The sequence below is a fragment of the Phacochoerus africanus genome, chromosome 8, assembly GCF_016906955.1.
Source record: "Phacochoerus africanus isolate WHEZ1 chromosome 8, ROS_Pafr_v1, whole genome shotgun sequence".
In the NCBI taxonomy this organism is placed as follows: Eukaryota; Metazoa; Chordata; class Mammalia; order Artiodactyla; family Suidae; genus Phacochoerus; species Phacochoerus africanus.
In genome coordinates, this window is record NC_062551.1 from 49,673,607 (window position 1) to 49,697,246 (window position 23,640).

Genomic DNA, 23,640 nt, shown 5'->3' on the forward strand with positions numbered 1-23,640 from the left:
TCCCAGAGGGTAACAATATCCGTGGGGGAGCTGCACTGTCCGTAGGCAAGGTTACATAATTCCCCGGGCGGGTGATGCTTCCTGGGAGGCTTTGGTCTCCCTGAGCAAGAGGCCTGAGACTTCTTCTGAGGTATCCGTGAGGGACTAGAAACCGTCCTGCAGCTAGGAACCCAGCCATAGAGGCTGGGCGTGAAGGCTTAAGAACCCAAAGTCTGACCCTTCAGGCCTTCCATTCTGTAGCTGGTTTGCTTCTTCCTGTCTTCTTGGTTTTAGTCTCTCTGAGCATCCCTCCTTCCCTGCCTTCATTCCCCTCCTTTGCTACCTCAGAGACTCTTTTAAGACTGTTTCCAGGCTTGGCCTGTGAAGATAGCTTCTGTTTGCCCTCTGCCCTGATGCTGGCTCCTGCTGGCCATCTGATCATTGCTGATTTCCTGTTTCTTCAAGCCTCAGGCTCCATCCATTCCTCCCAGCTGCAGAGAACAGACTTAACACTGCCCTACCTACTGGCCTTCATCCTTAAGCCCTTTCTTCCTCTCTCTTGGTGACCCCCCAGTGAAACTTTGGGAGCACATTTGTTCAGACTTTGGTCACCCCCACACATCCTGGCCCAACCTCCGGAACCCCCTGCCCTGGAAGTGGAGGTGGGGGTACCTCCGGTGCCAGGACAGCTGCAGTCTGGGGATGGGGGAGGCTCTGGCGGTCATTCTCTCTGGTCACTTCCTCCCCAGCTGGGATTGGGACTATCTGGAAGGCCAAGACCTCATCCCCAGAGGATCGGAGGGCACAACCATTTCCGATGCTAAGAAACACTTCCCACCCATTCCACCCCACCCCGTGCCCCCATTCATGCTCAGGGTTGGAGGGGAGGGGCGCATAAAGGCCAGCCTGGGAAATGAGGTAGTCTTGATCATCCTCCAAAGTCTTGACCTGGCTCCCCTGCAGAGAAGATTCTGTCTCCTCCCCAAAGGTCCATACCCCTCCTCACAAAAGTTTCTGACAGTCATCAGAAGGTACCCCCCCCAGCCCATCTTAACAAGCTTCCAAAGAAAGTCTGGACCCTGCAGTGTGCAGGAGAGGAGGAGGGGCGGCAGGTCGCGAGGCCCGAGGTCTTAAGTTATCTGCACACTAGGAGCCTCAGAGAAGGGTCATGACCCCTGGGACCCCATTCCACCCCTGCCCCCTCCTTCCCTCCTCCCCCGCCGCGCGGCCCCTTTAAGCCTAAAGCCGGCCGGTCCTCAGTGGCTGCGCGCCGGCGAGTGTGTGTGTGAGTGCGCGGGGAGGGGGCGGGCGCAGTGTCTCCATGGCGACGCGGCGGTGACGTCGCCAGCCGGGGGGCGTGGGCGTCCCGGCCCCGGAGTGCGATATTAACCCGGGAGGCGGCGGCGGGGAGGGGAGAGGCTCTGAGAGGCGAGGCCGGGTGAATCGGCGAGGGCGGCCCGACGGGCTCGGGACGGGACGGGGCAGCGCGGGCGCCGGGAGCTGCGGCCCGGAGTCGGGGCGTCTCGCCCCGGGCCCCCCAGCATGAAGACCCCGGCGGACACAGGTGGGGGCGGAGGCAGCACGTGTGGGGGAGACTTGTTGCCCCGGGAAACCAGGCGGAGAAACTTTGGGGGGGTTGAAGGGTTCCGGGGGAGCCCGAGTGATCCCCAGTCCCGGGGGACCCCCAAGCACTCGAGACCTGTTGCTTCTTGAGGTGCGAGCGGGGGTGCAGCATGGGACCCCCAATTCCTGGCTCTGGGCAGATTGGTGTAGGTGCCGTGAGTCCTGGTCCTCTCCCTGCTTGGACCCCGAAAGCTGAGCTCTTCCTCGCTCCCGGGATCACGGGGGTGGCGGGGTTCCTCCCCGCCGCTCTGTCACGTTGCACTCTGGGGGCCGGGACGTGTGCGGGGCGTGAGGAGGGGTGGGGGCTGTCCACTGGGCCCGCTATTCCCAGTTCCGCGCTGCGCGGTCTGGCCCATGACCTTCACAGCGATGCGTGCCCCGCACCAGCCTAGAGGGGGATACGGGATGGCCACTAGAAGGAGGGCGTGAGTGGGGAGCCCGGGACTCGGGGTCCGGGCTGCGCCGCCCCTCCCCCGCCCGTCTCTGCTGGCTCCTCGCTCCCCCGCCCGCGCCGAGTCGCAAAGTTCCAAAGCGCAGCCCGAACGTTCGAAAAAGGAACTTTTTGTTTCCGACCTTAGAACGCGCAGCTTTAAGGTCGCTCCGGAGAGACTTGGGAACCCTCTTCCCTCGTCGCTGGGGGCCTGGGGTTGAGGGGGTTGGGGAAGGTGGGGGGACACGGAGGCTCCCCCTTCGTCCCCCCTCCCTCATCCAGCTCTTCTCTTTCAACCGGCCGTCTCTTCCCTCCGCCCCCCTCTTCCCCGCCAACTTGCTCCTCCTTAAGGGGCCAATGTTCCCCTCCCCCCTCAGGCGGCGGGCGGGGGGCAGCAGGATTAGCCCCCCTCCCACTCGGACTTCCCCCCCTCCCCTCCCCCGCCGCCCCCGGGCTCTCGCGGGCTGGACTTTGCGCCGGAGCGCGCTGGGGGAGGGGTCCCAGCCGCCCCCTGCCCGTCTACCCCGTCGGAATCCGGCCCGGGGCGGGGACGGGGGAGGGGGAAGGGGGCCGGGCGCCGCTGTTCAAACTTGTTTCCTTCCCCCGGCGGCGGCCGCGGCTAGGGCTCCAGTGTGCGGGTGTGTGCCCCGACCGGCCCACCCACCCCGCCCCCCCTTGCTCGGCGGGTGGGGGCGGCTCTTAAAGGGCTCCGAGCTGGTCTCCGGCGCCTGCGGATTGGGGCCGAGGAGGGAGGTGGGTGTGGGGCAGGGGTTCGGAGTGCTGTAGGGTCAGTCACGTGCGTCCCACATACTCTCTGGCTCCCAAAGGCTCCAGCGCCGCTGGGCCTTGGGGGCAGCAGGAGCCTCCCCTCGCCCGAGGAGGGGGCCGAGGCACCCAGACAACCCCGCCTCGTCTTCCCTCCCTGCTACCGGCCTTCGCCTGGTGGGACCGGCTGGGCCGCTCCCCCAACCCAGTCTTGGGGCCGCGCCTTGTGTGGGTTCTCTGGTTGGGGGAAGGGGCGGGGGCCTGGTCTGGCCTCCCGGATCGGTCCATCGGTCCATCTGCCTCCTGGCTGGCCGCTGCACGCCCCTCCATCCGATCCTCCATCCCGGCCCTTCTCTCCTCTGCCGCGGCTGTTTCCCACTTCCTGTTTTCTTCCCGGCTCTGGCGCCACCGAGGGCTGCCTGTAGTGGGGGAGGTGGTGGGGCCCCCCAGGAGGCCGGCGTGTTCTTCCTCTACCACTACCCCTCCCTTCCGACCCCTCTAGTCCCTTTAAAGAAAGTTTGGGCAGTCATATGAATTTGGGGAGTGCCCAAGAATTCTGCACCCCCCTTCCCAGGTTTCCACAGTCTGTCTGGGAGATTCCCTACCCCGCCTCTGCGAGACCCAGGTGTGCCTTCAGGGACCCCGCCATCCCAGCCCTTCCTGTCTGCTGCCTCTTCTCCCTGTCTGGCAGTGTCCTCAACTCCTCTCTCAGTGTCAGCTATCTCTCTGCCTCACTGTCCCTCCCACCCCCCCCCCCATGCTCCAGAGGTCCCGCACCCTCAAGCTTTCTTGATGCAGGCCTGGTGGTTCCCTGTTTTAAGCACGTGGACCCATACACAACACACACTCACACATGCTCCCCTTGCCCGTGCCTGGCTCCCGGCTCCAAAGCCTGGGGAACAGAGCCCCATTGAGACACCCTGACGTCACCCCCCCCATCTTCCTTCTCCCCCCAAAGCTGGGAACAGGCCCTCATGTATGCCGTGTCCGATGAGGAAAGCTGGCATGGGGGGGGGCTCTGAGTGGGGAGGGTCCCTGCCAAGAGTGAGAGCCAGGGTCCTGGCCTGGGAAGGGGGGTTGTTCAGGGAAGGGGCTTAGCAAGGGAACCTAGGTCAGCCCCCAGAATGCAGCTTGAGGCCTTTCCAGAGCCCCCCACCTCCCTTCCGAGTTCCCTTTGTGTTGCATGTAGTCTCTCTCACTCCTTCTCTTCTGCAAAGTTTATTTTTAGCCTCCTGCTCCCCCGCTCCCAGGACTGTCGCTGCATACACGTTGCCTGGTTACCGGGACAAGGAGGCTGGGGCTGGTGGGCTGGGAAGGGTGGCTTTAATTTTGGGGGGAGGGTGGAAATCAGTATACCCCCCAACCGTAGAGTGATGTCTTGGGGGCTTCGGCCCCCACCCTGAGTCAGAGAGCCAGATTGGGGCTTAGGTGGTGGGGAGCATGGAGCTTGGTACCCTGAAGGGAGCCAGGAGCTTTTTGGAGGGGGCTGGAAGGTACATGGAGTAGGCAGTCTCTTGAGTTCCCAAGGATCTCTGGGCCCTGAACAAGACCCTTTGGACCTGGGTTCTCTAGCAGGATGAGGATAAGGGGGTGAACACCTGGATTCTTAAGGGAAGGATGAGGTTGTGGATGCTGGGGTCCATGGAAGCTCTTGTCAGGGGCTATCACTTCTGAATGGAGCAGGGGCTGCTGCTGCAGGGCCCTGGGTCTATTGCTTGCCAGAGGTCATGTTCCTGGAGCTGGTTCGAAGCTGGGATTTCTGAATGGGGAAGGTACTGGGTAGGGAATGCTGGCCATCCCTGTCGTCTACCCAAGGTCAGGGGTCAGGGCACTGGGTCCCTGTGGGGCTTAGCGCCAGCTCTTAGATGGAGTGGTCCCTGTAAGAACAGGAACTGCTGATTCCCTGTGTCCCCATGGGGAAGGATCCCCTGTTGGATTCCAGACTTGGGTGGAGTCTTTGGGGGAGGTTCCACGTTGCCCCAGGCCTGGTTGGTACCTGCTTGAGCTGGGGCTTGAGCCGGGGCCAGGAAGGAGGCTTGACCCTTGCAGCCTGACTGGGACTCGGGACCCCACCCATCCTTGGTTGTCCACCTTGGCCTCCCTCTAGTGGCATCAGGGCTCCTGCCTTGCCTCCCCCCTCCTTCTCTTCCTCCCTTTCCCTCCTCCCACCCCTCCATTACCGGCTGCCTAGTGCTGAATTATTGATGGCCTCTGATTACCCGGGGGTTTGGGAAATGACAACAACCGCAGCCCCCACCCCCCACTGGCTGCCCATCCCCTCCAGGGACCAGCCAGCCCACCACCAACCTCTACCCAAGGTTAATGCTGGGGGTGGGTAGGTAGGTGGACAGGGTAGAAGCTGAGGACAGAAGGCAGAGGGAACAGTCTGCAGCTGGCAGTGCTGAATTCAGTCCTGAGGCCCTCCAGCCAGGTTGGGTCCGTGTGCCTGCCTGGGTCTGGGGAGGGCAGTGCAGCACAGAGGGTCCAGGGCTTGCGGCGGGGGGGGCTCTCTCAGACAGTCTGGGTTTCACTCTCCAGGGAAGACAGAAGCCTCTGTGTGTGCAAGCGCTGACCTCATCGTCAACCAGCCACCCCACCCCTCCTGGTCCTTTTAAGAAAAAAAAAAATCCTCCTCCCGGGTCCTAGGGTGGGAGTAGGGGCTCTGGTAGATCTTGGGAGGGAGACAGTGTATGTTCCTAGGAGGGGACCAGGGGAGGTGGGGGGAGGTGTGGTAATGACTGTCCCTGAATGGGAGTGGGGGTGGGCCCCGGGGGGCTAGCCCCAACCCATCTGGCCACGTGTGCCCCTTCCTGCCCCTCCCCCACTGGCATCCCTGCCCGCCGGCCTGGCTTGGTGCCTGGCCCCCTGGCACTGGCCCCGGGACCCGCCGCCGACGGTTTCCTGTTTCTCCCGGTGTCGCTGGAGCGGGCTCCAGCTTCCCCTCCCCCCAGCTCCCGTTTAGCCCCCTCACATGCAGACAGACACACACTGTCTCCCTCTAACCAGGTCCTGACTTGGCAGAGGGGAGACAGATTTCCCCATATCGAGGGCTGGGTGGGAAGTGGACCCTGGGATGGGCCCCAGAGCCCCAGACTTGGCGCCCTGACCTGGGGCCACCCCCCTGCCTCCTGTCCCCAGGGTTTGCCTTCCCGGATTGGGCCTACAAGCCCGAGTCATCCCCCGGCTCGAGGCAGATCCAGCTGTGGCACTTTATCCTGGAGCTGCTGCGGAAGGAGGAGTACCAGGGTGTCATCGCCTGGCAGGGGGACTACGGGGAATTCGTCATCAAGGACCCTGATGAGGTGGCTCGGCTCTGGGGTGTCCGCAAGTGCAAGCCCCAGATGAATTATGACAAGCTGAGCCGGGCTCTGCGGTGAGGAGGGCAGAGACTCCGGGGCAGATGTGGACAGCCCCCCCCACCGGTTGGGAACCCCTGGCACATGGGTATAGGCTCTGGGTTGATTCCTGGCTCTGCCGAATCGCAGCTGTGTGACCTTGGGCAAGTCCTAACCCTTCTCTGAGCCTGTTTGTCACACAGAGGTGTCCTGAGGAGAGAATACAGACATGGATGTGGCCGCTAGTCTGGCCCCAGAACTGTGAGGAGAGCTAGTCTCCACCCTCTGGACTTTGATTTCTCTCACATGGCCCATGTTCTTGGTCACCCTTTGTGAGCAGCACTAACACGTGACAAGGTATGGGGTCTAGACTTGAGTCCAGTGTCACTGACCTTCCGATGGCATTTCTACACCCACAGCTATTATTACAACAAACGCATTCTGCACAAGACCAAGGGGAAACGGTTCACCTACAAGTTCAACTTCAACAAATTGGTGCTGGTTAATTATCCTTTCATCGATGTGGGGTTGGCTGGTAAGTCCTGGCGCTGGTGGGCGTGGCCTCAGAGGGAGGACAGGGTCTGTCTGAATGTCCAGTTTAGGCTAGGGACCTTGACACCATGTCTCCCCTCTCCTGCCAGGGGGTGCGGTGCCCCAGAGCGCCCCGCCAGTGCCATCAGGCGGCAGCCACTTCCGCTTCCCTCCCTCAACGCCCTCCGAGGTGCTGTCACCCACCGAGGACCCCCGTTCACCACCAGCCTGCTCTTCATCCTCATCCTCCCTCTTCTCGGCTGTGGTGGCCCGACGCCTGGGCCGAGGCTCTGTTAGTGACTGCAGCGATGGCACGTCAGAGCTGGAAGAGCCACTGGGAGAGGACCCCCGGGCCCGGCCGCCTGGCCCTCCAGAGCTGGGTGCCTTCCGTGGGCCCCCACTGGCCCGCCTGCCCCATGACCCTGGTGTCTTCCGTGTCTACCCCCGGCCCCGGGGTGGTCCTGAGCCCCTCAGCCCTTTCCCTGTGTCGCCTCTAGCCGGGCCTGGCTCCCTGCTACCCCCTCAGCTCTCACCGGCCCTGCCCATGACACCCACTCACCTGGCCTACACTCCCTCGCCCACGCTGAGCCCTATGTACCCCAGTGGTGGTGGGGGCCCCAGCGGCTCAGGGGGAGGCTCCCACTTCTCCTTCAGCCCTGAGGACATGAAACGGTACCTGCAGGCCCACACCCAAAGTGTCTACAACTACCACCTCAGCCCCCGAGCCTTCCTGCACTACCCTGGGCTGGTGGTGCCCCAGCCCCAGCGCCCTGACAAGTGCCCGCTGCCACCTCTGGCACCTGAGACCCCACCAGTCCCCTCCTCAGCCTCGTCGTCCTCCTCCTCCTCCTCCTCTCCATTCAAGTTTAAGCTCCAGCCGCCCCCGCTGGGACGCCGGCAGCGGGCAGCTGGGGAGAAGGCACCAGCGGGCGCCGACAAGGGCAGTGGCATTGCTCTAGGTGGCGGCGGCAGCGCCGGTGGCGGGCTGGCAGAGGGGGCTGTGGCGCTGGCCCCACCCCCACCCCCACCACCGCAGATCAAGGTGGAGCCTATCTCCGAAGGCGAGTCGGAGGAGGTGGAGGTGACTGACATCAGCGATGAGGAGGAGGAAGACGGGGAAGTGTTCAAGACGCCGCGTGCTCCACCCGCGCCCCCGAAGCCCGATCCCGGCGAGGCGCCCGGGGCAGCCCAGTGCATGCCCCTCAAACTGCGCTTTAAACGGCGCTGGAGTGAAGACTGTCGCCTGGAGGGGGGTGGGGGCCCCACTGGGGCCCTCGAGGACGAGGGTGAGGACAAGAAGGTGCGTGGGGAGGGGCCTGGGGAGGCTGGGGGGCCCCTCACCCCCAGGCGGGTGAGCTCTGACCTCCAGCACGCTACAGCCCAGCTCTCTCTGGAGCATCGAGATTCCTGAGGGCTGTGGGCAGGGGACCCCGTTCCCCCCACCCCCCATGCTTCTTTTGCTGCCTTAACCCCCTGATGCCCTGGAGGTGAGGGCAGCTTTCTAGTCTCTTCCCTGCCTCCTCCCTTTTCCCTCCCCAACGTTTTGTATAAAACTTTTCTTTCTTTTTTTTTTTAATGGTGAGGGTGGGTGGGTGCCCAGGGCTGGGGTTGTCCCCTGTCTCTGTGGGTTTCTAAGCTCTGGGCAAAGTGGTGGGGGGGGGAGGGGGGAGTTAAGGGGGCCACCTCCATTCTGGGGAATTTATATTTGAACTGAGGCTGTGGCCTCAAAGCCCAGGAACTTTTTTATTACAATCGCTTAGGAAGTAAAGCCTTGTCTCCCTCCCTGTTCTCTGCCTCCTGTACCTCTCTCCACTTCCACTCCTGACCATCCTCAGCCCCAGTCCTGCCTTCCCTGCCCCTCCAGGGGCCATGAGTGCCTGGGTTTCTCATACCCCCACCGGGTTGCAGCAGGGGAGGGAGGGACATTTTATGATGAACCAAAAATTCCGTGTGTGCGTGTGGGGGGGGGTGGGAGGGTGGAGGAGGGTGAGGGGTGCCGCCCATAGGCCACAAATCTCTACAAGTGCCTGCTGTCCCTCTCCTATTCCCTACCCCAGTGCCAGTCCAGCCCCTTCACCCCCAGCTGCTCCTAAGGACTAGCCCGTAGGCAGGCCAGTGGGAAGGGTGCCCTGAAACCAAACTGGAAGCCCCCTCTGACTCCCAGCTGGAGCCCCTGGGGTGGGGGTCTGGTCAAGCCTTATTCTGTATTGGGGTCAGGGTCGGGGGGGAGGGTAGTTGGGGGCTGCTGGAGAATGTATTCAAAACAATAAAACTTTGGACCTTTGGATGCAGTGATCTGTCCTGGGTGCTCGTGGCTGCAACCACCGCAGAGCCATAGCCTTTGCTTGGTTCTTAACGACAGGGGCCTGAACTGGGACCCCCAGTGGATCTATGGCTAGAGGGCCTAATCCCTCCTGGAATGGGCCAAATCCAGGCCTGGAAAATGAACTGACCTCAACAGGGGGCACTTAACTCCCTAGGCCTGGTGATGAAGGTCTCAGGCATCCTCTGGCCCTCTGACTGCTCTTCCGTCTGAAATGCCGTTCCTTTCTGAGTTCCTATCCATTCCTCCAGGCTCTGGTGAAGCCCTGGAGCTCCTCTTGTGTCCTCCCAAACTCCTTAGGGGCGCTCTGGAGTTAAGCTGGAAGTCTTTAGGCAATAGACCTGCACCACCTCTTGAAATGTAGACATTGCAAGCTTGCTTTGATTATCTCATCAAACCATGGGCACTCTCTGCCAGCAAGTTCAGAAGGGACTAGCTTAATCATAGTTGGTATTGATTGACCTACTGTGTGCCAGGTACCTACTTAGCAGCTACAGTGCTTTATCTCCAGCATCCAGCAAGGTAGGGGCAAGCAGCTCGCTTAAATGACTTACCCAAGGCTGTAAACCCAGCCGGGACTTGAAATCTCTCTGAAATGTTCTTTCAACAACTCCTGAGGTCTCCTAAAGCCAAAACGGTTGGATTTAGACCAGGATCTCAAGATCATGGGATCAGAGAGGTGAGCTCATAAAACTAGAAGCCCAAGTTGGAGAGCTTGAATCAGATGAAAGAATCAGGAGGAATCCAAGCTAGCTAGAGGTCCCCTTAGGTACAGGAGGGCAGAGAGGGAAAAGTTTCCCCAGGGCCACAAAGAATTGAGGGCTCAGGGCCTGTTGGAGGGGCTTTAATCCATGAAATTCCACCCCCCGTGTAGCTCTGAGGGAGAAGGAAGTGGCAACTACCCACATTCCTCCTCATTTCATGCCAGCCCAGGGTGGGTGGTCCCAAATGATGCCCTTTGGCAGTGAAGAGAGGCTCCAGGGCTGGGGTACTGACAGGAAACTGAGGCTCGAGTGGTAGCCTGCGGGCAACTGCTCCCTCTCCTGGGTGATGTAAGTCACTCCCTGGGGTGGGGGCCACGGCTATTTCTGGAAGTTGGGATGAGCCATGTTTCCTGGCAACGAAGATGCAGCTGAGTTGGTGGTGGTGGTGTGATGGAGAAAGGGGATGTCATCACTTGGGGAGGAGGGAGGAACCTGACTAGTAGTCTCATTCCCTGATTCCAGTGTCTTCAAAGCACCTCAAAACTGGGTCTAACATGGATTCAAAAGTGTTCAGCTCCAGAACTGCTCTCCAGGTCAGACCACAGCCCAGGCAGACTTGATGCCCCAAATTCTGGCTGAGGAGGATGTCACAGGTGGCATCTGGTCTCCAAAACTCAATAACCTACCCAAATCAACTTCTGCAAGACCACACCCTATTGCCTTCCACATCCCCTGGGATCTCTGATACCTAGTATAAAGCCATTTATAGATCTAATGACACTGCATCAATTAATTCACCCCATCAGAGAACCTCTTCGTGTCTGTAATACCTAGCACTGTCACAGCTCTTTTTTGATGCTTCTCAGTCACCCTTCACCTCTTCAAGTCCCTCAGATCCCCTCTGTCACTAGCAGCTTCTCACAGTCTCGCACAGACCTTTTAGACAACCCAAGTCCTCTCAGACTTCACTTGTCTCTAGTGAAACCACTTCACCTCTTCACGTACTCCCTTAGCGCCTCCAGACACCAATAGGCCCCTCTTAGCCAGTCACAGTCCGCTCTGGAACCCCTCAACGAGCATTCTCAGCCCGTGCAGACATCCAGGTAATGACTGGCACCTGATTCCCACAGACCCCGCAATTCCCTCTGGCGGTTGCCCACGCGCGCAGCCCACTGCGCATGTCCCACTGGTTCTGGCAGTTAAGTAACCGCCGCTATCCCGCCCGGCTTTCCGGCTCTTGCTCGCCTTCTTGGTTCAGTTTAGGACTCCCTAGGCTTTGGGCTTGACTCAGATTTTTGCTTTTGGACTCCCAGCCGCCGTCAGAGGGCAGCAGGCCCTGTTTGCCTGAAAAATTACTGCAATTCCCAGAAGTACCCGCTCCGGGCTGTGGAAGACGCAGCCACATTCATTGAGAAGGGAGCGGAAGTGTGACTGCGCTTTGCCTTCTGGTTAATGTAGTTCAAAAAGGCTTTGGTGTTACCTTCTCTTCTGCCTCAAGGGAGTCTTTGTCCGCTGGGAATTGCGGTCGGCTACAGACCTAGGGGCCAATTTTCAGAAAGGCAGGCCAGTTAGTGTGATCACAGGGTCTTATCAAAGTGAGGTCTATAGGCTCCATTTCCCATCACTTCACGAGGCAGGAGGGCTGAGGGTAGTTTCATTCCAGTTCCAGGTATTTCCGGGACACACACACACACACACACACACACACACACACACACACACACGAACTGTTTTCCAGCGCGGTTTGGGACTACTACCCTTCCGGGTATAAACTGATAAGTAGGGCGACATAATGAGTGCACAAACCCGAGGCTACTCCTAGCAGCCGGCTTCTTTTGAGGCTTCCGGGATCCTGTAATTTAGGAAGCGTGAGGATGCAAAAACCTGAATGGGGCGGGGGAGGTTCCAAACAAATTATATTTTCACCTCTTTCAACATTCCGCTCAGTCTCCTGGTGTAAGTCACATTGCTAGAAAAAGCTAGACAATATCCGAAGACTGTATTGTCCTGAGAAGCCGCCAGAAACTTTGTTTCCTAAATCGTTTGCGGAGAGGGTTTCCTTCTCGATTTGTGGAAACTTGGATTTTGGAGTGTTAGGACTCCATTTTCCAGCACCGCCTGATCACCTTCGGCTTTTTTGGGGGACCTGGGGGCGGGGCAGGAGGCGCTGAAACTTTCTTCAGTTACACCCAGGCGACTGCCGTTCTTTCACCTTTCGCTCGCGCTCTCTCAAAGGTACCAATTAGACTACACCTCCCGGCAAGCCTCTGCACTTTCGTCTCATAAAGGGTCAGGATGCGGTCTGGCCTTTCCCTCAGCCCGCTTCCGGATCATGATAGATCCCTTTCCCTCAGTCAATGGGAAGGCTGCCTTGAACTACATTTCCCAGAAGCCACAAGGGCTCGCTGTGGCAACTACGCTGAAGCGTTGGTGTTGACTACATTTCCCAGCAGGGGCTGCGGCCTAGCGTATGAGGGAGGAGGAATGCTGTACTTACTCCATTTCCTATCCTATCTCCGGAACTGCAGTATTCACTTGAGGCTTAGGGGAATCACAGGGGACTCCATTTCCCGGCGTTCTTTGGAAGTAGCTTTACACCTGCAATGCGGTGAGGGCGTGGCGACAACTCCATTTCCCAGCTTGCCTTGACGCTGGATAGTTTCGGGTCCCTGGTCTCCGACTCAGTTTCCCAGAGTGCACCTGGCGCCTGTGGGCATACAGCCAATAGACTAAGGCAGCGACTGAACTCCGTTTCCCGGAGTGCATCAGGCCTATACGGCTCACTGATGGAGGGACTGCGACTATGTTCCTAAGGCACACACTGGTTGTTGCGGTGGAGTGAGTGTGAGACTCTGACCCAGCTTCCGAAAGTGCTTCAAAGTCAGCTGTCAGCACAGTCGGCCAACTTACTGCCCAGAACTCCAATTCCCGACGTGCAGCTCATCATCCCCGCGGTCTACTCTGAGGTCTTTGCAGACTCCATTTCCCGGCGTGCCACGCGGCACTCTGTGAGGGCCGAGAGAGGCGACGGCGGCGCGCAGGGTAGGCGGACTGCATTTCCCGGCGTGCCCCGCGGCGGGCGCTGGGCCGGAGCCGGAGCCGGAGCGGCGCGGCCTGGAAGAGGCCGGAGCCCGGGGGAGGCGGCGGCAGCGGCAGCGGCAGCGGCGGGGGCAGCCCGGGCAGCCCGAGCCCCGCAGCCTGGGCCTGCGCTCGGCGCCATGAGCGGTGGCGCGCCTTCAGGAGGCGGCCCTGGGGGCTCGGGCCGGGCGCGGACCAGCTCGTTCGCGGAGCCAGGCGGCGGAGGCGGTGGCGGCGGCGGCGGCCCCGGGGGCTCGGCCTCCGGCCCAGGCGGCAGCGGCGGCGGGAAGCCGTCTGTCGGAGCCATGGGCGGGGGCGTGGGGGCCTCGAGCTCCGGGGGTGGCCCCAGTGGCAGCGGCGGAGGAGGCAGCGGCGGCCCGGGCGCCGGCACCAGCTTCCCGCCGCCCGGAGTGAAGCTGGGCCGTGAGTACTAGCGACGCCCGTAGCGGGTGGAGGTTGGGGTCCCCGAAGCCACTCAGACGTCGATCAGGTTCTTCTCTAGGCTGAAAGAGGAGCTCGAGGTCACTCTCCCTCCCCAAACTGGGATCTGAGCTCTCCCCCTCCCAGAAAAAGGGATTTGGGGGGTTACCATCACTTAGAGTTTAGAATTAGAATTAGTAATCCTCTAAGAGACAGGGCTCACAGATTCCTGTTCTTCTAGTACCGAAGTCTTGGGTCTTTGAGCCTTAAAAACAGGGCTCTGATGTTGCCATCTATCAGAGAACACGATCAGGGGTCACTGTCTCTTGCAAATGGGGCTCAAGGATTATTGTTCCCCAAGAGAACAAGAATAAGATTACCACTACCTGGACGGGGGAAATATGAATTTGCTCTCCTTTAGAATGTGGGGATTTGGAGTGAGTATCACTCAGAAGCAGGGATTTCGGTTTGCTGTGTCCCCAGAGAACAGGGCCAGGGCTTTCCAAACCTGGTACCCATTTACCTTCTGTTTTAAAACACTAGGCCTAGAATCATTACCTGTCCATAACATGTAGAACTGTATCCCCAATGGTGGAAATTAATGATTGCTGCTTCTTTAGGACAGACTGGAAGTCAGCATACCCTTCAGACTAAGTCCATAGTCACTAATATTCAAAAAAGATGGCTTAGTGGATCTTCTTTCACACACACACACACACACACACACACACACACAGAAATGGGGCAGGGGAGGGTCGCAGTTCCTTCCCATAGAATAGGGATGTGAGCTTATACTCATTTCATTATTCTGAGATATGGTGTCATTGCCACTGGAAAAATAGTTACGTAGGATCATCTCCCTCCAAAAGATGGTGTCACTGGTCCCTCAAAATGGATTTGATTCATCATTTATCTCTTTTCTTTGGAGAACCTTTCAATTTCTCAAAGAAAAAGGGTCACTCTCCTCCAAGATTGCCACCAAATTTTGCTGCCATTCAGAGAATGGAATTGGAAATTACAGCTTTCTTTCAATGGACTGAGGCTGGGATAGCCCCTGTTAAGAAATCAGGTTTACCATTCTCCCTATTTAGTACTCATCCATTAGGGATCATTCACATACAGAATGGGGTCTGGGGCTCTGGACCACAGGTCACCAATGAGTTCAGGCCAGTGCCTTTTTCTAGCCCCAGAGTATCTGGGTAAGAGCAAATTATCCCCAAAAAGTGAGAGTCAAGACACTAGCACTTCTTATGGGAGGACTCATTCATTTCTGTCACCAGAAACCAGTGGTGAAGTTATGAGCTCCACTCAGAGAGGACTTGAAGGTCACTGTTCCCCCGAGTTGTGAGAAAGCTTAGTGCTTTTCTCAAGTTGAAGTACCTCGGAGTTATTGCTCTCAAATAGAAGAGGTCAGGTCAAGGCTTTCCGCAGTGAGAAGGGACCAGGGCAGTTAGCTCACAGTGGAAGGATTCAACATCTGGGAGTGTCGGTGCCTCCTCACATCAAGAGGGACCAGTGATAGGCTGCTCACTAGAAGTGGAAATTAAGGGTTATCAACTCTTGAAAAGCAAAAGGTTTTATGTGTGTATCTTCCCAAATGGGAAGAGTCAGGATTTAGGGTTTCATGAAGGGAACAGGGGAAAGGGCCCTGGGAGGCAACCAATAGCCACCTTTGAAGATGGGGAAGGGACAAAGAACCCCCAGTGAGATTTCTGTAGAGATTCCCCTCCCTCCCACAGCCCCAGGATAGGGTGGTGGCCAGAGGAGGAAGGTCAGCAGATCTGTGTTCCCTTTGTTCCTCCAGGTGACAGCGGGAAGGTGACCACAGTGGTAGCCACTCTAGGCCAAGGCCCAGAGCGCTCCCAAGAGGTGGCTTACACAGACATCAAAGTGATTGGCAATGGCTCATTTGGGGTCGTGTACCAGGCACGGTTGGCAGACACCAGGGAACTGGTGGCCATCAAGAAAGTTCTTCAGGACAAGAGGTTCAAGGTAGCTTGGGGGAATGGGGACAAGGAGGTTTGACTTCATATGATTGGTGAGAGAACCCCAGCAAGAGTGCTGGACCTGGGCTTCCACAGGGGATCTGAGCAAGGGCCAGAGGAGAAGGGCCTGAGTAGTGTGGAAGATGGGAATGTGGATTCCAGGACAGCCCAGAGCTGACTTTTTTATTCAGATTTTATTCTGTGTGAGTGCTTTGTAGGCGAGTTTAACTTAGGCAAAGATCCTGTTAGGGTAGGTACTGTTGTTATTCCCATTCTAAGTAAGCAGAAACTGGAAACTAAGACTTAGATAAGAGAATTGGCCAAGGTCAAGACTAGAATCTGATTCTCAAGCCCTTCACCATAACCACTAAATAGCAACCCTGCTCAGAGGAGAAAGGAAATTGGTGCGGCCAGTGAGCATGTTTGCAAAGGTCAAGCTCTGCTCCAAGGGTTTGGCAAGTGTAGGGAGTGTGTGGGGCTCTGTTTCCCTGAGGAAGGGTTTCCCTTTCCTCATTCATACGGAGGTGTCCTGTGAGCTGGTAGAGGCCCTTGGGATCCTAGGCTATTCTGGATGTAGGGGAACTGAGCCTAGGCCGAAAAGAACCAGGTCAGGGCCTGGGTCTCAGGACGTTGAAAACTTTGAGGGACACGAGGAGCTCCAGGGCACAGGTCAGAATTTGATTACAGTTGAGTCCCAGCAGTAAACAGAATCTAATGACGAGGAGCTCTGAGGCCCCAGAGGGAAGCAGAGTATGGATGGATGCTGAGACTGGGTCCTCTGGGAAGAGGCTGAGGCCAGATCCCCTTTGGGACGATGAGCATTGGAAGCCTGGGATCTGGAGCTCAGCATCCAACATCCAAACCAGGGTCCAAGGGCCCAGATGCATCCAGAAAAAGCAGTGGGGATGGGCGTGAACCGGATGGCCAATTCCTGTCTGTTGTGGCTTGTGCCACCAGGGAGGTGGGCCTCGTGTGGCTGTATCATATGACTTTTCAAGAGAAGCTAGAAAACTTAGATTTATATGTGGAGCCATTTGATTTCTGAATCTCAGCAAAAAAAAGTAGGCTGCAGAAAGCATGTATCAGTGGTCTGAGTTCAGCCCACAGGCCTCCAGCCTGTGTGTGAGGGGAGTGGGTTGGGGGTGAGGAATTAGGGGCTGCCCCAGGGGGCCTTGGAGCTGGGACACAGGGAACAGCTGCTTGGCTTTTTCGGCAGGAATGGGGGAGTAGGGCTGTGGTGAGGGGAGGCAGGGAGAGTTGACTGTTTTCTGAGGCTCTCTTCCTTTGCCCCCAAGAACCGAGAGCTGCAGATTATGCGTAAGCTGGACCACTGCAATATTGTGAGGCTGAGATACTTTTTCTACTCCAGTGGGGAGAAGGTGAGACCTCAGTGCATGGGGGCGTTCTCCACTGTGACATGACTCGACTCCTTTGCCCTTCTGCCTTTCTTATGACTGCCAGTCCCTGGTCCCGTTATTCCTCACAAACCTTCCCTCCCCCTTCCTTGCTCTTTTCTCACAATGCCTCACACCTCTCCTTTGCTCTCTGCAGAAAGATGAGCTTTACCTAAATCTGGTGCTGGAGTATGTGCCTGAGACAGTGTACCGGGTGGCCCGCCATTTTACCAAGGCCAAGTTGACCATCCCTATCATCTATGTCAAGGTAGGCAGGCAGGCAGGCAGGCAGGCAGGCTGCTGGGGCTCTGGATGCTCCTGCCTTTGTGGATTCCCTCATCCCCAAGTTTACTTTGGTCTCCAGAGGCCTCCTATTCCCTGCTCTTGTCCCTATGTCTCCAGAGATGGAGCTCACCAAAGGCAGGGCAGCACAGCCTGAGGCCTGACTCAGTCAGGGAGACAGGCTGACCAGGGGCTGAGGAGGCTGCAAGGTACCTGCTCGGGTCCACACTGGGAGTCTAGTGGTACCAGTAGTGTTGGTGGGGTGGGGTTAGCTCAGGATCCGGGACCTAGAGTGCAGGGGAAGATGATGAGGTCAGAGTCCTGGCCTTTGGAGCCTTGGCAGAGGAGGATGGGAAGGAGGCAGGGTGGGGGGAAGGTTAGTCTCTACAGAGCCAGGAACGCGTGTGTGGTGTGTTTATTCGTCCCCTGTGCACGCTCATTCCCCAGTGCCAGATGCTGTCCCCTATAAGTTACTGTCCCTAAGAGGGTGTTTGAGTGAGTGAGTGAGTCTATGAGCCTAGGGATGCTGTGGAGAACAAAGGTGGAGCAGCCAGCTGCAGTGTGAGGAGGAGAGTGGGTTCAAGTTTGCTGGCAGTTGGTGGGGGCCCAGTTTTCCCTCCCACTGGCTTTAAATACCCCACCAGGTCTAGGTGAGTATTTCAGTGGTTGGTGCTGCAGGACCTCACCTCCTGGGAGCAAGTTGTCTGGTTTGTTGCTTAAGGATACCTTGCAGGTAGACAGGTATCATCACAGAGTATAAAAACTATGAGCAAGTGCCATATTGGAAGAAGCACAAGGGGTTCTGGAAACAGAGGATGGCCCCAGCCCTGCCTGCTTTGTGCGTAAGAAGCATCAAGGAAGGCTTCTGGGAGGAGACTAGGCACAGGGCAAGAAAGTGGCATCTCTGGCCAAAGGCAGTGGGAACAGCAGAGGAGGGGGCTTGCGTGCGTGCCTGAGTAGTTATGTACCAGGCACTGGTTGAAGCCCGGGGGAATGTAGCAGTGATGGAAGTATAAAGATCACTGCTCTTTTGGTACCCATGTGTAAATCATAGGAAAGAGAGTGGCAGGAAAATCCAGCTGTAGAGGGGCTGGCTCAAAGGTGGATTTTTCCTTTCTTTTTAGGGCTGCACCTGCAGCACATGGATGTTCCCAGGCTATGGGTCGAATCAAAGCTGCAGATGCCGGCCTACACCACAGCCACAGCAATGCAGGATCCGGGCTGCATCTGTGACCCATGCCACAGCTCATGGCAACACCGGATCTTTGACCCACTGAGTGAGGCCAGGGATCAAACCCAATTCCTCATGGATACTGGATGGGTCCATTACTGCTGAGCCACAACGGGAACTCCTTCAAAGGTGGTTTTGACTGGTGGATGAAAGAGGCTGAGCCCTGGAGTTCCCATAGTGACTCAGCAGTTAACAAACCCAACTAGGATCCATGAGGTTGCAGGTTCGATCCCTGGCCTTGCTCAGTGGGTAAAGAACCTGGCCTTGCTGTGAGCTGTGGTGCAGGTCGCAGAGGCAGCTCAGATCCTGCGTTGCTGTGGCTGTGGTGTAGGCCGGCAGCTGAGCTCCAATTTCACCCCAGCCCGGGAACTTCCATATGCAGCAAGTGTGGCCCTAAAAAGCAAAAAAAAAGAAAAGAAAAGAAAAAAGGCTCATCCTAGAGCCTTTGGTTTTGGTGAGGGGAAAGCTGAGTGCCTGGTTCCCTAGCCTGCTTTAAAACAAGGTCTTCCCTGGTGTGTGTGTCTTATTCATCAGGCTTCTGGTGAAGTGTGTGATTGAAGCAGTGGTTTCAATAGTGTGGACCAGAAGTTGTACTAGGGGACTTGTGGCAAAGGCCTCATCCTGAACTACTGACTAGAGACTCTGGGAGTGAGGCCCAGCAGTCCCTGTTTTACCAAGGCCTCCAGGTGATTGTAGTGCTCACTAAAGTTTGAGAACTAAGGGGCAGCAGAAGTGTTTTCGAGTCAGGGAGAGTGGGCCTGGAAGGGCTCTTCAGGTTGAGACGATGGAGCAAGGGTGTGCTCTGTGGGGGGAGCTGGGCTGGAGTTCTGCTGTCCCCTGCCTGCCCCAGGTGTACATGTACCAGCTCTTCCGGAGCTTGGCCTACATCCACTCCCAGGGTGTGTGTCACCGTGACATCAAGCCCCAGAACCTGCTGGTGGACCCTGACACCGCTGTCCTCAAGCTCTGCGATTTTGGCAGGTGGGCCTGACCTGGGGTATGCTGGGTGGCTGAAGGGGGCGAGGAGGGATCCTAAGCCTCGGCTTGTGTCGACTCCTGCTCATCTCTTCCCACAGTGCAAAGCAGTTGGTCCGGGGGGAGCCCAATGTCTCCTACATCTGTTCTCGCTACTATCGGGCCCCGGAGCTGATCTTTGGAGCCACCGATTACACCTCATCCATCGGTCAGACTTAAGGGAGGGTGGAGGTGGGAATGGCAGTCATGGCTGTTTTTGAGTTCTTCTGTGTGTGTCTGCCAGGCTTGGTGATAAAGGTGTGCTATCTGTTCTTTCTTCCAGTCCTCACAAATTTAGGAAGGTGATGCTGTTGTCTGCGTTTTACAGTTGAGCAGTTTAAGGCTTAGAGTGGTGAGGCCACCCGCCCGCAGTTGCACCACTGGGACTGGGCAGGGCTGGGCTTTGAAAGCTGACCTGACTCCAGAGTCCATACCGGCTCTGGAACCTCCCAGTCAGGCCTCTCTTCTCCGTCAGCAGGAGGGGCTGACAGTGACCTTGGGGGAGTTGGGAGGTGAGGCTTGGCTACTGGAGGGTGTGACCTGCTTACAGGGCCTCGGTGTCCTCCCTGCTGCTGGGGATGACAGTGCCAACTTCCAGGAATGAGAAGAGGGTGTGAAAGGGTTTGGAACAGAACATTCATCAGCAGTTTGAGGAAACTGCATGGTCCCTGGGTGTGAACTTGTGCTGTGTGGTCAAGGTACAGACCAGGGAGGGGTGACTACCAGGCTGCAGCTATTCCTCAGGGCAGGATAGAGGTCAGAAGAGTACAGAGTGGAGAGAGGCAACGGAAACATCTAGATCAGAGGGTGTAGTGCAGTCAGGCAGACTTGGAGGTTTGCAGTCAAGCTCCCATGTTCCTAGGCCATGTGTGACCTTGAGCAAGGCACTTCCTCTCTGAGCTGAGAAAATAGGGCTCCTGGCATCTCTCAGGATGACCGTGAAGGTCAGAAATCTTTTTGAGGGGGTGGGCCCGGTGGCTCTGACCCTCCCCCATTCCTCCTCAGATGTGTGGTCAGCTGGCTGCGTACTGGCTGAGCTCCTCCTGGGCCAGCCCATCTTCCCTGGGGACAGTGGGGTAGACCAGCTGGTGGAGATCATCAAGGTGAGGGCAGGGCCAGCAGGGTGGGCAGGGGTTGGGCTGAGGGCTAAGGGCCTTGGCTCAGACCCCTCCCTCTCCCTACAGGTGCTGGGAACACCAACCCGGGAACAGATTCGAGAGATGAACCCTAACTACACGGAGTTCAAGTTCCCCCAGATTAAAGCTCACCCCTGGACAAAGGTGAGGCAGGGCTAGAAGCTCAGGCAGTATGGCTGAGGTCCTCACTGGAGGCCAGCTGGTCTGGGGACCTGGCTACAGAGTCATGGCTCAGTAGTGAGGTCCGTAACCTACATTACATTCAAAGTTTATGGAATTTCCCATACTTCAAAAATTGAGGACTCACAGTAAATTCAGGAGTCCTGTTGTTTTTTTGGTTTTTGATGTGTGTTTTTTTTGGCTTTTTAGGGCTGGAACCACAGCACACAGAGGTTCCCAGGCTAGGGGTCAAAACAGAGCTGTAGCCCACTGGCCAATGCCACAGCCACAGCCACACCAGATCTGAGCTGCGTCTGCAACCTACACCACAGCTCACAGCAACGCCAGATCCTTAATCCACTGAGTGAGGCCAGGGATTGAACCTGCGTCCTTATGGATGCTAGTCAGATTCGTTTCTGCTGAGCCAGACAGGAACTCCCAAGAGTCCTATTTTTCTGGTGGGGAAACAGGCTCACAGCATGACCCATATAGTCATGGGACCTGAGTGGCTTGCTCACCTGATACAAACTGACTTCCTCTTGGTGGTGGTGCCTCAGTTTCCTTATTTGGAAAGTGGGTTTGTGGGAGGTGGGCAGGAATATGCCAGTGCCCAGGGGGTCTCACTCTTGTGACCTTTGTGTCCCACCCCCCAGGTGTTCAAATCTCGAACGCCGCCCGAGGCCATTACGCTCTGCTCTAGCCTGCTGGAGTACACCCCGTCCTCGAGGCTCTCCCCACTGGAAGCCTGTGCCCACAACTTCTTTGATGAACTGCGATGTCCTGGAACCCAACTCCCCAACAACCGCCCGCTTCCCCCTCTCTTCAATTTCAGTCCTGGTGGTGAGGGCTTAGCCTGGGATCTGGGGAGTTGAAGGGGCAGCCAAAGGTTGTGAAGAGCCTGGTGTGGAAGACAGGAGTGGGGAGCTGAGGGTGGGCTATGAGGCAAGCCTGGGGCTCAGGAAGCACCCCTGGATTCAAGGAGACCCAAACCGGCTCTGATGTCTTGTGCTAGGCTCTTTCCAGCTTTTCATTTAAGACATTCAATGGCTACACATGTCCACACACAACTGGCCTTGCCCAGAGTTGGGTCCCTACAGGGTGCCCCTTTCTAGCACCCCCTGTTCCCTGACTAGGCATGTCCCTTCCTGTCTCTAGAACTCACCATCCAACCGTCTCTCAACGCCATCCTCATCCCTCCTCACTTGAGATCCCCGGCAGGCACTGCCTCCCTCACCTCATCCTCACAAGGTAAGTTGGGGGTCATCTGCTGCGGGTTGAAGCAGTATTTCTAAGCTTGGGCCCAGCCTGTTCTCACAGCCCCCCAAGCTTCCATCAGGTATGCAGAAATTGTTGATGTCCTGGCAGAAAGCATGTTTTGCAGCATGTGAATGGCCACCTTTATAAGGCATTACTGCCTGTATTTTTGGGAAGGTTTTTGGCAGCACCTGTGGCACATGGAAGTTCCCAAGCTAGGGATCAAATCCAAGCCACAGCTGCGGCAGTGCCAGGTCCTTAACTCACTGTGCCACAGTGGGAACTCCTATTTGTGTGTTTTGTTTTGTTTTTTGTTTTTCTTTTTAGGGCCGCACCTGCGGCATATAGGGATTCCCAGCCTAGGGGTCTAATCGGAGCTACAGCTGCTGGCCTACACCACAGCCACAGCAACGCCAGATCTAAGCCACATGTGCAACCTACACCACAACTCACGGCAATGCTGGATCCTTAACCCACTGAGCAAGGCCAGGGATTGAACCTGCAACCTCATGGTTCCTAATCAGATTCATTTCCACAGCACCATGGTGGGAACTCCTGTTTGTATTTAAATGCAAACTGGAAAACCAAAAGCATGTTTGGCCTGCACAAACAGTTAAATTTGTTGCTCACACTTAAAAATTGTGGCCATTTCATGTATAAATCCAGATTTCCTGTTTCTTTTGGGGAAGAAAATCAGACTGGGCAGCAGTGGGCCTGCCTCTGCTCAGGGCAGTACTGTCAGCTAGAGCTGAGTTCCAGCTGCCCCTTATTCTGTGGGGCCTGGCTCTCTGGCGAGTCACTCATGACCAATCTGGCCCTTTGGCATTTGAGTTTGCAACCCTAGACATAGTGACAGCTTTCGATTTCTAATGCAGCATCTCACTCCGACTTCCTGCTCTTAGGGGTGAGGGCCCGAGAAGGCAAAGGCTAACTGTTCACTCCTTCCTCCCCTTCAGCTTTAAGTGAGACTCCGACCGGCCCGGACTGGCAGTCGACTGATGCCACAACTCCCCTCACTAATTCTTCCTGAGGGCGCCACCAACTACCCTTCCATCTGGGAGCCCCAAGTGGGGCTGGGAAGGGGGGGGCCACAGCCCGTCAAGCTCCTGCCCTGACTGGGCCCCTAGACTAGAGGGCAGAGGTAAATGAGTCCCTGTCCCCACCTCCAGTCCCTCCCTCACCAGCCTTACCCCTGTGGTGGGCTTTTTAAGAGGATTTTAACTGGTTGTGGGGAGGGAAGAGAAGGAAGGATGGGGGTGGGGGGCATGAGGACCTCCTACCCCCTCAGCCCCCTCCCCCCCAGGTCTCCTCCTCCAACCCCCCTCCCCTCCTGTGTCCCTTGTAAATAGAACCAGACCAGCCCCTCTCCTCCTCTTCCCTTCCTTGGCCCCCGGGTGTAAATAGATTGTTATAATTTTTTTCTTAAAGAAAACGTCGATTCGCACCGTCCAACCTGGCCCCTTCCCCTCCTACAGCTGTGTCCCTGCTCCTGCCCTCTGCCCCTAAGGCCTCCTCCCCCCCCACCCTGGAGGGCAGGGGCAGTGGGGGAGCTCCTGATGTCTTAGTTTTCACAGTAAGGTTTGCCTGTGTACAGACCTCCGTTCAATAAATTATTGGCATGAAAACCTGCTTCCTGTCTGGCCACTTGTTTTCACAGAGGCGAAGGAGGTGCTTGGGGGCCTGTGTTGCGACAAGAGTGGGCTGCGTCTCAGACAGGGGAGCAGGGTGGAGTGAACCCAGGCTGGCCCTGGCTCAGGTACTCCAGCTTCCTGCCCCTCTGCTCTCCTTCGCACGTGCGGTGATGAGCTGGGTCTGGCTCATCCACTGCAGAGGCTTAGGGAGGAGCCTGCCCTCATGGACATAGCACACATCATCTACTTCCACTTAGGGAGGGAAGCACTGTCACTTCCAGGTGACTGGTGACAGAACTGGCCATCAGACAGGTCAAGGCCATAGACTGTAAGTGGCAGAGTCGGATGTTTGAACAAAGGCCTCCC

At 57.2% G+C, this 23,640-nt stretch overlaps 2 protein-coding genes across 2 annotated transcripts; both read left to right on the forward strand.

Annotated features, from left to right (window-relative positions):
* The first annotated feature begins 1,363 nt into the window (after positions 1–1,363).
* Positions 1,364–8,947, forward strand: ERF (ETS2 repressor factor). The gene is made up of 4 exons (XM_047791223.1): positions 1,364–1,543; positions 5,936–6,170; positions 6,552–6,667; positions 6,774–8,947. The coding sequence occupies exons 1-4, from the start codon at positions 1,522–1,524 to the stop codon at positions 8,072–8,074; spliced, it is 1,674 nt and encodes a 557-aa protein (XP_047647179.1). The 5' UTR covers positions 1,364–1,521; the 3' UTR covers positions 8,075–8,947.
* A 3,823-nt stretch (positions 8,948–12,770) lies between these two features.
* On the forward strand, positions 12,771–23,272 carry GSK3A (glycogen synthase kinase 3 alpha). The gene is made up of 11 exons (XM_047789205.1): positions 12,771–13,191; positions 14,993–15,180; positions 16,469–16,552; positions 16,725–16,835; positions 18,931–19,061; positions 19,157–19,263; positions 20,100–20,197; positions 20,279–20,374; positions 21,043–21,229; positions 21,545–21,637; positions 22,600–23,272. Exons 1-11 carry the CDS (start codon positions 12,909–12,911, stop codon positions 22,671–22,673), a joined length of 1,452 nt encoding a protein of 483 aa, XP_047645161.1. The 5' UTR covers positions 12,771–12,908; the 3' UTR covers positions 22,674–23,272.
* The last annotated feature ends 368 nt before the right edge of the window (positions 23,273–23,640 follow it).

Coding starts and splice junctions, on each gene's coding strand:
- ERF (XM_047791223.1), top strand. CDS start 1,522: ATGAAGACCCCGGCGGACACAG. Junction 1,544..5,935: donor GAAGACCCCGGCGGACACAG/GTGGGGGCGGAG, acceptor TCCTGTCCCCAG/GGTTTGCCTTCCCGGATTGG. Junction 6,668..6,773: donor CATCGATGTGGGGTTGGCTG/GTAAGTCCTGGC, acceptor CTCTCCTGCCAG/GGGGTGCGGTGCCCCAGAGC.
- GSK3A (XM_047789205.1), top strand. CDS start 12,909: ATGAGCGGTGGCGCGCCTTCAGGAGGCGGCCCTGGGGGCTCGGGCCGG. Junction 16,553..16,724: donor TCTACTCCAGTGGGGAGAAG/GTGAGACCTCAG, acceptor TGCTCTCTGCAG/AAAGATGAGCTTTACCTAAA. Junction 19,062..19,156: donor AAGCTCTGCGATTTTGGCAG/GTGGGCCTGACC, acceptor CTCTTCCCACAG/TGCAAAGCAGTTGGTCCGGG.